This window comes from Ochotona princeps, chromosome 8, assembly GCF_030435755.1.
Source record: "Ochotona princeps isolate mOchPri1 chromosome 8, mOchPri1.hap1, whole genome shotgun sequence".
Taxonomy (NCBI): Eukaryota; Metazoa; Chordata; class Mammalia; order Lagomorpha; family Ochotonidae; genus Ochotona; species Ochotona princeps.
Genome location: NC_080839.1, coordinates 47,366,687 through 47,380,795, shown reverse-complemented (window position 1 = coordinate 47,380,795; position 14,109 = coordinate 47,366,687). Strand labels below are relative to the sequence as shown.

At 51.6% G+C, this 14,109-nt stretch overlaps 1 protein-coding gene across 1 annotated transcript in view; it reads left to right on the top strand.

Annotated features, from left to right (window-relative positions):
- Positions 1-1,915: 1,915 nt before the first annotated feature.
- TTC7A (tetratricopeptide repeat domain 7A) overlaps positions 1,916-14,109 on the top strand; it is a 95,513-nt gene continuing 83,319 nt past the window's right edge. The window contains exons 1-2 of the mRNA XM_058667982.1: positions 1,916-2,529; positions 11,953-12,116. Coding sequence (XP_058523965.1) covers positions 2,349-2,529; positions 11,953-12,116 — 345 coding nt within the window. The 5' untranslated portion in view covers positions 1,916-2,348. The remainder of the gene's footprint in view (positions 2,530-11,952; positions 12,117-14,109) is intronic.

Below are 14,109 nucleotides of genomic sequence, written 5' to 3'. Positions count from 1 at the left end.
CAAGAACTTGAGCCACCCTCTGTTTTTTTTCCTCCAGGAACATTAGCAGGGAGCTGGATGGGAAGTGAACCAGTGCCTATATGGAATGCCAGCACTTGTAGGCAGAGCACTAGCCTGTTGAGCCACCATGTCTGCCCTGTGCAATCTCTTCTGTTCCCTGTCCACCTCTCTCAGCAACAGCAGCTGTTTCCCAGGATCCCCATGGCTTTGTCACCATGGTGGATCATGTGGTCAACTCGCTGGTCATCAGGTGGTGTGGGCACTGTTTGTGGTGAGCTGTCACGCGGTAGCAGTCTTTGCTCACACTTTGCGCTAAGCTCTCGTCAGAGATTTCAGATAATTCCAAAAACAACAGCCAGCCTTCGTATTTACCTTTTGGTTTGGCAAATGTCACTGTTCTTACTCCCTTGAAACATGTCTTGTCCCTGCCCTTACAGAATGATGTGGCTGCCAGGCACATTTCCCAGTGTTGAGGAACAGCCTAGTTATAAATTTGAAGCATGAAGACTGGGTTCCCTCCTAGATCCCCCTTTCAGCTGCACCCATCCATACGTGGGTGACCCACAGAAGCAGCGATTCCCTGTGCAGCTAGTTCCAGGATGTTCTGCAACCTGTAGGCAGGACTGGCAAATGCCTAGAGAAAAAAAAAAAAAAACAGGAGGAGAGGTGGCTTGCTTTCTTCTGTCAAATCTGCCTTCCTTTTTATCAAGCCCTGCTGTTCACTCCCTGCCCAGGAATGCCAGGCCTGGGGCAAACCAGCTGAGTTCCCAGGCCACCCTGACCTCACATCTCTCCAAGCCAAATCCAGTTCTGGTGACCACCAAGGGCAGCCAAAGGGCAACAAAAGCCAGCTTGGGGATTTGACAGGAGCAGGTGAGGGGGAGTTTAGCAGCCGGTTGGGTAAATGACCTCTGAATTCCAGCAGCCAGAGCGGTCCCATTTTCCTCCTGGGACCTCCCTCCCTGCATGCTGGGAGCCGCAGCCCTAGTGAAGTAACCCAGGATCCCAGGCGAGGATTGAGCTCCACCAGCCGGCCTGCAGGGGAGGGGAGGCTAGCTGGAGCCATGATGGATGGCTTCCGCAGGTAGCCCTTGTGGCCTCGAAGGCAAAGGGTCCCACGGGTGACGAAGACCAGGAGTGTCACACAAAAAACTTGCCTAGGTTAAATGAAGCTGCTGGTAGTAGCTTCCCAGCTGTGGACAACACCCAGTTCTTGGGACATGACACTTCAGAGCCTCAGAAGTGCGGTGTGTGTGTAAGATCGCAGTAGCAGATGGCGGAAGGGCCACTGTCACCGTCCCCATTGCCCCAATCCCATCTTTTGAATTTTGGGGCCACCCACGGGCTCCCCAGAAGCTGTGAAGAATGAGTATGTGACAAGCTGGGGAAGGCACCCTAAAGAAATCCAGGACACCAGGGATCCCCACAGGCGGGCCAAGTGCTCCCGGTACTGGGCAAGCTGGATAGGCGGGCTCCGCTGTCTCAAAAGAAAGTGAGACCCTCTCAGAGCCACGCCGTCCGCAGCGTGGGAGGACGCGGGACCTGCCACTTTCCTCACCAGCACCCTCGGCATGGCGCGGCGTCGCGCGTCAGGCCGCTGGGGCGTTCCGGTGAGGCCGAGCGCCGCGCAGACCGTTCCCAGCCAGACTGGCTCCCGGGCTGGGGGTGCGAGTGGCCAGCCTCTCCCCGGATTTGTGACGTGAGGCGGACAGCAATGGTGACGGGACCACAACACAAAGCCGGCGCGGCGGGGGTGGGGATCTCTCAGACCAAGAGCCCCGATGGGATGGGGAACAAGAGGGGACCGAAGCGCCCCCGGGCGCCCGGGCTCGGCGCAGCATTAGAGTGAGCTCGGACTCGTTGGCGGCGGCGGGCGGCGCGCGCCGGGGTTGCCGCGACCGCCCGGCGCGCGCCTGGCTCCTGTGGCCGCGCTGGCTGCCCGCGCGCCCGACACGCCGGCGTCCACCCACGCCCCCGAGGGGGTGGAGCCGCGGCCAGAGGCGGGTCCGCAGCTGGCGGCGCCCGGCCCGGGGGCGGGGGCTGTGGCAGCAGCTGCAACGGCGGCGGCGGCAACAGCGCCAGGAGGTGCTGCAGCAGAGGCGGTGGTTGCTCCTGGAAGCGTCAGCGCCGCGCAGCCGGAGCCGCAGCCCGGAGGCGCCGGGTGGTGCGCTGGGTGTTGTTGCTGCTGCTGCCGGCCCGCCGCCTCCCGGACCTCCGCTGCCCCCGGGGCCCCGGTTGCCGCCTGCTCCCCTATCGATCCCACCCGCGTGTGCGCCCCAGCCAGGACGCCGCCCCCGGCCGGGTCTTCACTTCTCAGCCGCGCCTCCTATGACAGCGCCCGCTCGAAGATGGCTGCGAAGGGCGCGCACAGCTCCCACCTGAAAGTGGAGGGCGAGCTGGAGCGCTGCCGCGCCGAGGGCCACTGGGACCGCATGCTCGAACTGGCCCGGCAGCTGCAGACGCTGGGCGTGTCTGGCGGCGGAAGCCGGCGATCCAGCCCCAGTTCCAGGTTCAACTTTTTAGACGCCGGTGAGTGAGGAGAGAAGGGGTTGGTTCGGGCTGCGAGCGCGCCAAACGCGCCGCCTCCTCCAGGAAGCGCGCCTCCGGCCACCGTGGTGGCGAAGGCCGCCTGCCCTCATGCTGCGTTGGCCGCGGGTGCGGCCGGCCCGGGCGGTTAGGAAGGTTCTTCTGCTCTGTGAGGGGAAAAAAATCACAAGCAGGTGGAGTGTTTGAGAAGAGAGAGATAAGAGCCTGTTGTCCTCTGCCCTCTGGGATCCCGGGGCCACTCCTTCTCCCTCCGAAGCGTTGGCCCCTGCACGTCATCAGCTGACCCCCTGGGTGGGCTCTTGTCTCCCTGCGCACTCTGGGCCAAGGATGGAGTGTCTCTCTGTACCCCCCAGTTCGAAGGCTATGTCTGTCTTTCCCTTGTTCCCACCCCCAACCTTTGCCTAAAGTTGAAAACGGAACTTGGTCCGCAGCAGACAGGGGCGGGGGTTTGCCGGGTGCCCGGGTGGGGCTGTGAAGAAGTGGGGACGGCCGGCGGGCCTCAGTTTGCGTGGTCCATCGGGCGCTGGCAGGATGTTGTGGCTGTAGCCCCTACCCATTCTCATCCTTAGATCCTGTTCCGGGGCCTTCACCTGTGCCCGTGGGACACACAAATGTGAGGGGTTGTGAAGGGCTGCCTGGTTGCAGCAGATCCTGGGGACCCAGAAGCCTGACAGCACACCCCTCCTGTGCAGCACTTGCTGTGTGCCAGCCAGGCTCTGGGTTGAGCCCTTTATTCAACTTAGTAACTCCTCCCAACAACCCCGAGGTGGCAGGTAGTCTGGCTTGCCCCAGTGCACAACCAGGAAACAGAGAAGGGACACACTGGATAATCGGACCAGTGCGTGGTGGAGCCAGGAGTCCCTAACCCCAGGGGTCTGATTCCTTTGAATTCAGCTGCACTGTTACCTGTCCAAGCTGCCACAGGGAGTGGGGAGGGAGGGGGTGCTGGGAACAAGGAAACAAGGTTTCCAGGAAGTGGTTGAGCTGCTCTGACCCCCCACCTCCAACAGCGGTTTTTGGGAAGGCTGGGTGTGTTTGCCCAAGGACAGGTGGCAGGACACTTGGGATGTCTAGCTTGCCCAGGCTGAGGTCTTGAACCAGGCCATGGGGAGGAGTGGGCAGTGCTGAGTGAACTGGGTGAGGCCCGTGTTGAGGCCTGAATGGGTGAATGGCAGAGACCCCTCTGTCCTTGTCCTCTGGGATGGGCTGGTGGGAATGGGTGTGAGAGCTGATTGAGGCAGAAGGTGCTAGCTAGGAGGGAGTGTGAGGAAGTGTGAGCCTGACTCCTTGCTTCCCTATGGGGCTAGAAGAAAGACCTTGGGGTGGATGTGTAGTGGGCAAGAAGTGAAAAACTTGGAAACCACAAATTCAGTGAAATTCAGTGTTTGTTTTTTTTTTAACCACTGCAGGACTTGTCAGAGCCTTTGTTATGCTGAGCTGCATGTGACAGGAAGCTCCTACACTTCCTAACCCTACCTCAGTCCTATTGCATGGCATGTCATGAGGAAACAGTGGCGTCAACAGCCGTGGTAGAGTGCTGCTGGCATGGTCTAGTTACCAAGTGCTGCCTCTGTTTTGTTTTTTTCTTTTTCAGATTTATTTTATTTTTATTACAAAGTCAGATGTACATAGAGGAGGAGAGACAGAGAGGAAGATCTTCCGTCCGATGATTCACTCCCCAAGTGACCGCAATGGCCGGTGCTGCGCCAATCTGAAGACAGGAGCCAGGAACTTCTTCCGGGTCTCCCACGAGGGTGCAGGGTCCCAAGGCTTTGGGCTGTTCTGCACTGCTTTCCCAGGCCACAAGCAGGGAGCTGGATGGGAAGTGGAGCTGCCGGGATTAGAACCGGTATGCGCGTTCAGGGTGAGGACTATAGCAGCTAGGCTGCCTTGCTGGGCTCAAGACACTGTGTTAAACACGTCTACAGGCACACATGCACACGTGCACACACTTAGAAAGAAGGAAAACAGATGCCTTTGAAAGCCTAGCAAGTTTTCCGGTTGGCTGCTCCTTTGGTTCTTTCTCTGTGGGGCTCCTTGGTCATTCACAGGGTTGAGGAGTAGTTTGTTTTTGTGGGGGAGATGGGGGGAGTGGTTGTTGGAGCTGATTCCCCTGTAGCTGGGGAGAGAGTCTTAAAGTCCCACATGGCTTGTCTGACTCTTCAGGTCAGTAGCCTTCGACTTTGGCAGGTACAGATCTTGGAAGAGGGGCTGGAGTACTAAGGCAGGGAGGTGAACCTTGAGTTCCTGAGGCCTGGTGGCCCTGTGGTGTCTAGGGTTTCTGCAGAAACTGAAAGCAGCTCCCAGAGGGCAGATTTCCTGGGGAGGGCAAGTGCCAGCCTGGAGAGAGGGTGCTTTTTCTGGGGCTGAAGCAGAACCAGCCGCAGTGCCCTTTTCCTCTTCGGGGAGGTAGTTCTCTGCCATCTGCCGGGGGAAGAGAGATGCTTCTTGAACATTGTATTTTTTTTTTTAAGATTTATTTATTTTTATTGCAAAGTCAGATATACAGAGAAGAGGAGAGACAGTGAAAAAGATATTCCGTCCGATGATTCACTCCCCAAGTGACCACAACGGCCGGTACTGTGCCAATCCGAAGCTGGGAACCAGGAACTTCCTCCAGGTCTCCCACGTGGGTGCAGGGTCCCAAGGCTTTGGGCTGTCCTCCACTGTTTTCCCAGACCACAAGCAGAGAGCTGGATGGGAAGTGGGGGCGCCGGGATTAAAACTGGCGACCATATGGGATCCCGACGCATTTAGCTGCTAGGCCACCGTGCCGGGCCCTTCTTAAACATTTTCTTCAAACTCACATCCTGTTTCTATTTGGGCAGGATAGAGCAGGGTACGCCAGAGGATGGATGACTGGGGAGTCTGTTTATTAAAACAAAAAATCTCATCCAAATAGTCAAGAAAGAAAAAAAGCTTTTTAAAAAAGATTTATTTTAAAATTTTTATTGGAAAGTCAGATATACAGAGAGGAGAGACAGAGAGGAAGATCTTCTGTCCTATGGTTCACTCCTCAACCAGCTGCAGTGGCTGGTGCTGCGCCGATCCAAAGGCAGGAAACGGGAGCCTCTTCTGGGACTCCCACATTGGTGCAGGGTCCTAAAGCTTTGGGCCTCCTGCACTGCTTTCCCAGGACACAAGCAGGAAGCTGGATGGGAAGCGAAGCTGCCGGCATTAGAACTGGCGCCCATATGGGATTCCAGCACTTGAAAGGCACCGGGCCAGAAAAAAAAATACTTTAAAAAAATATTTATTTTCATTTGAAAGGCATATTTACAAAGAGAAGGAGAAACAGAGAAAGACCTTCCATCTGCTGGCTTTCTCCCCAAATGGCCACAACCACTGGAGCTGAGCTTATCTGAAGTTAGGAACCAGGAGCTTCTTCTAGGTCTTCCACATGGGTTATCGGGTCCCAAGGTCTTGGGCCATCCTCCGCTGCTTTCCTAGGCCATACGCAGGCTGTTGGGCTGGAGTTAGAGCAGCCGGGACATTAACCAGTGGCCATATGGTACTGTAAAGCAGTGTACTAGCCTTTTAGCCACTGTGCTGGCTCTGAAAAAACTTTTTGTTAAGAAATTATTTATTTTGGAGATGGAGTGACAGGAAGAAATGGAGAGACAGAGAAATCTTCCATCATCTGGTTCACTCCCCAAGTGAATGCAGTGACTGGGTCAGGCTGAAGCCAGGAGTCTGGAATTGCTTCCTGGCCTCCCATGTGGATGGCTAAATATCTGGGCCACTGTCCATTGCTTCCTCAGGTTCATTAGCAAAGAACTGGGTCAGAAGTTGAGTGCGGACTTGAGCCCTTACTCTGATATGGGATGCAGGTGTTGGAAGCAATGGCTTAAACTATTGTGTCAGAATACTAACTCTAGGAAGAAAACTTTGTCATGAAAAATTTCTGAAACATAGAGAAGAATGAATGCCATTCATCCAAAATTAGCTTTGGTCCTTGGGGACTTAGTCTTGTTTGAGCCACATCCTAGCACCTTTCTCCCCCACGCTTTAATATTTCAATGCAATTTATTAAATAAAGCTGTTTGAGCAAGCTATTACTACCCTTTATGGAACTGCAACAATTACATTTTACAGTTCGTTTCTCAGAAGCAGGATCCAGAGAAGGCCATTCCTTGCACTGTGTCTGGATTTTAGGTTGGGTCTCCCTGCCCCCTACTCAATGTATTTTGAACATTTCAAACTTCAGCAAAGATCAAAAACTCTTGCAGTAAACACGCCTTACTACACTCGCTTTAGCGTATGCCTGTCCATCTATTCCTACATCATAGGGTTTGTTTATTTTCATTTTACTTGAAAGGCAGAGAGAGATCTTCTATCCTCTGGCTCACTACTCTGATATCCATGGTGCACACGGATGAGTCCAGAAATGTCCAGGGCCTGAAACCAAGGCCTGGATCTCGACAATGACATCTCATGACATCTCGCTGTCAGGTGACAGGAGCTCGGGGCACTGGAGCCCCAGGGGGCACACCGGCAGGAAGCTGAGTTGGAAGCAGAGGAGCCAGGACTGAGCCCAGGCCCTCAGGCGTGGGACACAGCTGTCCTTTGTGGTGTCCCAAGCGTTGTGCTAGGCACACGCCCTCCTCCTTCCTGTCCATCTTGAGTCTCTGGTCATCTGTTGTCACTTCTGCTTCTTGTTTTTTTCTTCTTTGTGCTTAGCTGATCACTGTTAAGTGGTGATCGTTTTGAAAGTTGAAGTTGGAAGAGGGTGTGTTTGTAGCAAATGACCTGGCAAGAGTTCCTCTCTCTGTGGTTGGTGAGGGGGGGGTGGTCCCCCGCCTCTGCAGGTGGTGAGGTGTGCAGGTGCCTGCAGCTGCTGTGGCCCTGTTGGTGGGTTGGACCCCCAGTTCCTGTCTGTGAGTGTGCGGCTTGTACAGAGGCAGGGATTTGATAAGAGGCCATTGTTACTAAAGTGGTCCTTGGGAGGGGATGGCCTGAGGGTGGTCAGGAGGGGCTTCACCATAAGGAGGGGGTGAAGAGACTCGGTGGCTCCTGGGTAGGTGCCTCCGAGAAGGGCAGGGGCTGGAGTGGGCAGCCCAGCTCAGCACCCAGTCTCCCGCAATCTCTCAGAGGGTCTGTCTACTGCCCCGAGGCAGAAAGAAGCTGACCACTTAAACTGGCACAGGGAGTTGGCTTCTGAAAACAGGATGTTAAAAACAGCTCATCTTGCCTCTGGAAAGAAAGAGAAGCCTTTATCTACTTGGATTCTTTTTGTTTTCTGCAATTTATTTTATTTATTTGAAAGGCAGAGTTACTAAGAGAGAGAAGCATCTTCCATTTGCTGATTCTGTCTCCCAAATGGCTGCAATGGCTGAGGTTGGGCCAGACCAAAGTCAGGAGCTTGGAATTCCATCTGGCTCTCCCATGTGGGTGGAAGGGGCCCAGGAACTTGGGCTGTCTTCTGCTGCTTCTCCAAGCACTTGAGCAGGGAGCTGGATCAGAAGCAAAGTAGCTGGGACTCCTTCATGTGATGCCAGCATTGTGAGCAATGACTTAACTTGCTGTGCCACAAAGTGGGCCCTGGATTTTCATGTAACAACTGAAAATATAGAACTTTTTATTTCAAAATATTCAGTTCCATAGTCTGGTAAGTTGAAAATACTGGGATGGAAGGAAGAGGAGAAAGGGAGAGAGAGGGGGGGCAAGGAGAGTGAGAGTTAGTGAGTGAACTTACAGTACCTTCTGCTGTGTGCTAAACAGAAAACAAATAGGATAGGGCCTGGAGGAGGACAAAAAGTCTTGGGAAGGCTCTGGAATGTTAATAAAAACAACTCTCTGTCTTCTGAAACTCATAGCATATGGAAGTTAGAGTTTTTAGTTTAATATTTATTTATCTTTAAAAATCAGAGGTACAGAGAGGGAGGAGAGAGAGATCTTCCATCTGCTGGTTTACTCCCCAAATGGCTACAAAGTTGAGCTGATCCAAAGCCATGGGCTTCTTTGCAGTCTCCCATGTGCATGGAGGGGCCACTCTCTGCTACCTTCCGAGGCCATTGGCAGAGAGCTGGATCAGAAGTGGAGTGTCCAGGACTCAAACTTGTACCTCTATGGGGTGCCAGCGCTACAGATGAAAATTTAATATTACTATGCCAGGATACCAGCTCCTACCCTGCACCTTGTGATTATAATGTCTAAAATGGGAATAAGATCTTTTAGGGCCGTGCGGATGAGATCGTTCTGTATGATACAGTGCCGAGCTCTTTGTAAGCCCTTAGCAAACATGTACCCCTTTCACAGTCAAACCCACCCATCTATGATGCAGTAGTAGTTTTGTTTCAGTTGCCACTCTGTTGTCCTTTGATGCAATTATAGTGTAATTTACCAGGAAATTAGAGAAGAATGCACAGGGTATATTTTTCATTAGATTCAACACATTCAAAGTTACTCTGTGGGGCCAGGTTTTGGGGGCAGTGATGAAGCCATGGCTTATGATGACCACATCCCGCCCTCAGAGTGCTGGGGTTCAAGTTCCATTTCTGACTGGGATCCAGGTTTCTGCTCCTGTGCACCCTGGGAGGCAGCAGGTGATGGCTCAAGTCCTTGGGTCTCTGCTACCCACATGGGAGACCTGATGGGGTTCCAGGCTCCTGGCTTTGAAAAGTCCAGCTCTGACTGTTGCTGGCATTTGAGGAAGTGAACCAGCAGGTATGTCTCTCTGCCTTTCAAATACATGAAGATACATCAAAACAACTTTTTGGAAAAAAAAAATTTTTTTTTGTCAAGTTTTTGCTAGTACCCTCATCTCTTCACACATCTCCTCGGGATTGGTGCATGAGCATTCCCAGCTTGGGTTCAGAGGATACACCCATGATTTTGAGAGTGGGGCATGCTCTGGGAAGGAGACTGGGTCTCTCTGGCATGCAGGGCACCGAGACAGGGAGCTGTGGGAGATCTGGGCTGGGATGGGCAGGTGGGTGGTGAAGGAACAGGTGGTGGCATGGCCTGCGAGGCCATGACCTTGGGTGCAGAGTCACCAGGGGTGAGGGGGCGGACACAAGCGATGAGCAGCTCGCCTTTCATTCCTGGCTTGACTAAGGTTGTGGTTTTGACTGGGTCCTCTGTTCTCATGTCCAGCCTCGCAGACTTGGGTGCAGACACACACCGTGGGACATTCTGGGCACCAGGGCGCACTGCTCTGTGTATCACGTTATCTTGTCCTTCATCCTGAAGCAGCGTGATCATTCCTTTTAGTGGCTGGCTGGGGTCTCTTGGATGAGTGTCCTGAGTTTGATTTAGTTAGCCTTCTGTGGATAGACATGTGGGCTGTCTGCTTTTTGCTGGGATGACTGGAATGACCCTGGACAAAGGTCGTTGTCTACACCTGCTGGGACACCTGTAGGAGTGGAATTGCGTGTGAACAGGGATGTACAAAAACCTGTTGCCATCTGTTGTCATATTGCCCTTTGTGTGTTAGACTGTGCCAGCAATGGATGGCAGTCTGAGCCAGGTACTACACTTTTTGTTTTGTTTTGTTTTGTTTTTGCTTTTTGCTTTGTTATTTTTCGTACTTCACTTTTTGGCCATTACCTCAAAATGTTCATTTTGAAATTGTGAGACAGATAGCAAAGTATCGGGAACATACACCCTGGGCGTGAAAGTCCCCTGTGTCCATGTTCCTGGGACTCTAGACTTTGGAGCTGCTCTCCAGGAGAAAGTCTTCCTAGGGGAGGGAGATCTTTCTTGTCTTTTTAAAATTTTTTAAAAAGATTTACCTACTTATATGAAAGTCAGAGTTACAGAGAGTTATCTTCTATTTGTTGGTTGGTTACCCGAATGACCACAATGACCAAAATTGGACTGCTCTGTAGCTGGGAGCTTCTTCTAAGTCTCCCACATGGGTGCAGGAGCCCAGGGACTGGCGTTATCTGCTGCTGCTTTCCCAGGTGCACTAGCAGGGAGCTAATGGATTGGAAATGGAGCAGCTGGGACTTGAACTGGCATCCATGGAATGCCAGTGTTGCAGGCAGTGGTTTTACTTGGTATGCCACAATGCTGACCTCAGGGAAGGAGAATTTTTCATTTAGAAGAAGGCCATTTTGGACCAGCAGTTTTGAGAGCATCCTGTGGCAATCCCAGGAGTGAGAAGTGACCAGCAGTCTTTGGTGGATTGCTGTCCTGGCAGCAGCAAGTGCACTGTGAAACGAGAGGGTCGAGCATGTGTTCTTAGACAGTTTGGGATTGGCATTGAACTCCCTGAGGCTGATGGCAACCTCATGAGACAGCTGAGAGGGTTATATTCATTCAACCAGGTGTTTGTTGGGCACTTAAATTGAATGGCAAACCTATCTCTCACCCTGGTTGCTGGAGAGAGGTGGTGGGTACGGCCTTCTGAGACCCGTTAAGAAACCACACTTGAGCTCAGCCCTAAACACCTGCCTCCTATATCCGAGTCACCGCTGCTGTACATGGTAGCAACTGGGGGTCACAAGATTGGGATTTTCAGTTTGGCTGAGAGAGGCAAAAAATTAAGCCAGGTGGAGTAAAGCTACCTGCCAGGCGGTGCAGCATGCAAGGGAGCTAGCAGATGTGAGATAACTCCAGAAAGTTCCAGGACTGTTCATGCACAAGCGAATCTGTGTCCCACCTCAGCTCCTCTTTGGCTGTTAGGTTGTTCCTAGGTCATGTGCCTTAATATACCTTAAAAAACAGCAAACCTTCCAGGGTTACAGGGAGAGTGGGAGCATCCGAATGTACTTCACATAAGGGCCACCTTATGTATTTTTTCCCTCTTCAGTTGTTTGGGGAGAATTCCTTCTTGGTTTCAGAACCTTGGCATAGTGGGTAAAGGTGGAATGCCAGCATTCTTATGATCGCTGGTTCGAGTCCCAACTGCTCTGCTTCCTATTCAGCTCCCTGCTAATGCGCCTGGGAAAGCAGTAGAAGATAGACCAAATTTTTAGGTTCCTGCACCCATGTGGGAGACCTGGAAGAAGCTCCTGGCTTTGGCCTGGGCGAGTCCTAGCTGTTGAGACCTTTTGGGGAGTGAACCAGCAGATGAAAGATCTTTTTCAATCTCTGTCTCTCTGTGTCTGTGTCTCTGTAATTCCACTTTTCCAATAAATAATATTTTTTGTAAAAAAAAGTTTAAAATGACTAGGCATAAATATGACTGTCTTTCATTTTAAATTCTGAAATTCTGAAAATTTATACTCAAGTCCTGAGAGCTTTGTTCCTATAACCTCTAAACTTCAGCAGAAAAATCACACATGGGGCAACTGGCGCTGCAGCTAGTGTAGAATAGCCATGCTGTTCTCACGAACATCGGTGGAATGCACTTTTCTCAGGCCTGGGCCGTGCCTGCCCCACGTGATGTGAGGCTCTGTCCAGGCTCCATACGTAGCTCGTCCAGGGAAGAGCCACTCTGAGTCTTTCCTCCTTTTTCAGATGATTTTGGGAAATTGCTGCTAGCTGAAGCCCTCCTGGAACAGTGTCTGAAGGAGAACCATGCCACAATAAAAGACTCCATCCCTTTGTCAGAGAAGAATGACCAGAGAATGAGTGAAGTCAAAAATTATCTGAGCAGTATCCTGAACCACGGGAAGTTGCCGGTAAGTGGTCAGGTCCTGGCTGGGGGTCTTCTCATCTCTCTCCTCTTGCTTGCCATATGCCATTCAGCCCTCCCTAGATGCTTGGCCACCTGAACAGTAGGTCTCTCCTAGGGAAGCCACTAAGCCATGTGCGCCTCTTGAGCCCTGAACTATGACAAGTCCACAGTGAGATGTGCTATGTCCATAAAATGCAGTGTGGATTTTGAAATCATAGAATAAAGTGAAGCATGTGGAAAGGCATTGCTATTTTCTTTTTTATTTATTCATGTAATTTCAAAGTCAGAGTTAACTGAAAGAGAAAGAAAGGAAGATTTTCCATCTGCTGGTTTGTTCCTCAGGTGGGTGCTGCAATAGTCAGTGCTGGGTCGATCCAGAGCCAGGAGCCTGGAGCTTCTTCAGGGTCTCCCACACGGGTGACATGGGTGCAAGCATTTGAGCTCTTTTCCACTGCTTTCCCAGGTACATCAGCAAGGAGCTGGATTGGAAGTGGAGCAGCTGCAACACAAATCAGTCCCCATATGGGATGCTGGTGTTGCAGGCTGTGGCTCTACCTGCTATGTCACAGTGTCAGCCCTAGAGGAACATTGTTAACTTTTATCTTGGTGTCATGTTCCAATGATAATCTTTTGGATATATTAGGTTAAAGAAAATCTTATTAAAGTCAGTTTCACCTACTTCTACCTTTAGTATAAAATAACCTGAAAATTTTACTAGAAAAGATTTTTTTTTTTTTTGAGAGAGAGAGAGAGAGAAAGAGAGAGAGAGAAATCTCTTATCCGGTTGTTCACTCCTTAGAATCCACAACAACTGCAACTGCAAGCCAGGAGTTCAGCTGGGTCTGCGAGGTGGGTGATGCAGATACAAGCACTTGAGCCATCCCCTGTTGCCTCCCAGGGTGAACGCTGGCAGGAAGCTGGAATCAGGAGTGGAGCCAGGACTCTATCCATGCATTCTAGGATGGGATCTGAGTATCCCAAGCAGTATCTTTTTGTTTTTTTAAACTTTTAAAGCTCTGTTTTATTTTTTTATTGGAAAGTCAGATTTACAGAGAGAAGGATCTTCCATCCGCTGGTTCACTCCCCAAGTAGTCACAATGGCCGGAGCTGAACCGATCCAAAGCTAGGAGCCAAGAGCTTCTTCCTGGTCTCACATGTGGTTGCAGGGTTCTAAGGCTTTGGGTCATCCTCCATTGCTTTCCCAGGCCACAAGCAGGGAGCTGGAAGGAAAGTGGAACAGCTGAGACACAAACCGCAGCCCACATGGGATCCCAGGCATGTAATCTCAGGTGAGGATTTAGCCACTAGGCTACCATGCCAGGCCCACTAAGCGGTTAACTCAATCAAATGCTTCACCCCACCCCCATACCCCCACACTGGACATTTTAAAATCACACTTCTGGGCCATGTTTGTGACTTTCAGGTAAATTTCTAAGCGATAGTGTGTGGTTGACTGAATATGCGCCCGAGTTTGGGCTTCTTGAGGACATGTCAGGGAAATAAGAACTCAGAGATGCTGCAATCTATTTGCAAACAGGTAACCATGTGGAGATGGCTGGTGATGTCAGAACACAGGAACAGGCCAAGTCGGTTTAAGTCTGTGTGCGTGTACTGAGCACGTTCTGTCTTCAGTGCTCAGAGTGTGCCGCCCATCAGCATCTTGGACATCGCTAGGGAGCTGGTTCCAAAGCAGTCTGTGGCAGGTCCCTTAGCAACAAAGCCTGAGATTGTTCTAGATTGCAGTGTGTCCTGAGCTATCCTAGGGGTGTGGGTATATCATTAGAGACTCAATTATAATTTTTTTATGGGAAAGACAGACTTACAGAGAGAAGAGACAAAGAAATAGAATGAGAGAGAGAATCTTCCATCTGCTGATTCACTTCCCAAATGGCCGCAGTGGCTGTAACTGAGCCAGTCTGAAGCCAGGAGCCAGGAGCTTCTTCACCGTCTGCCATGTGCATGCAGGGGCCTAAGAACTTGAGCCATCCTCTGCTGCT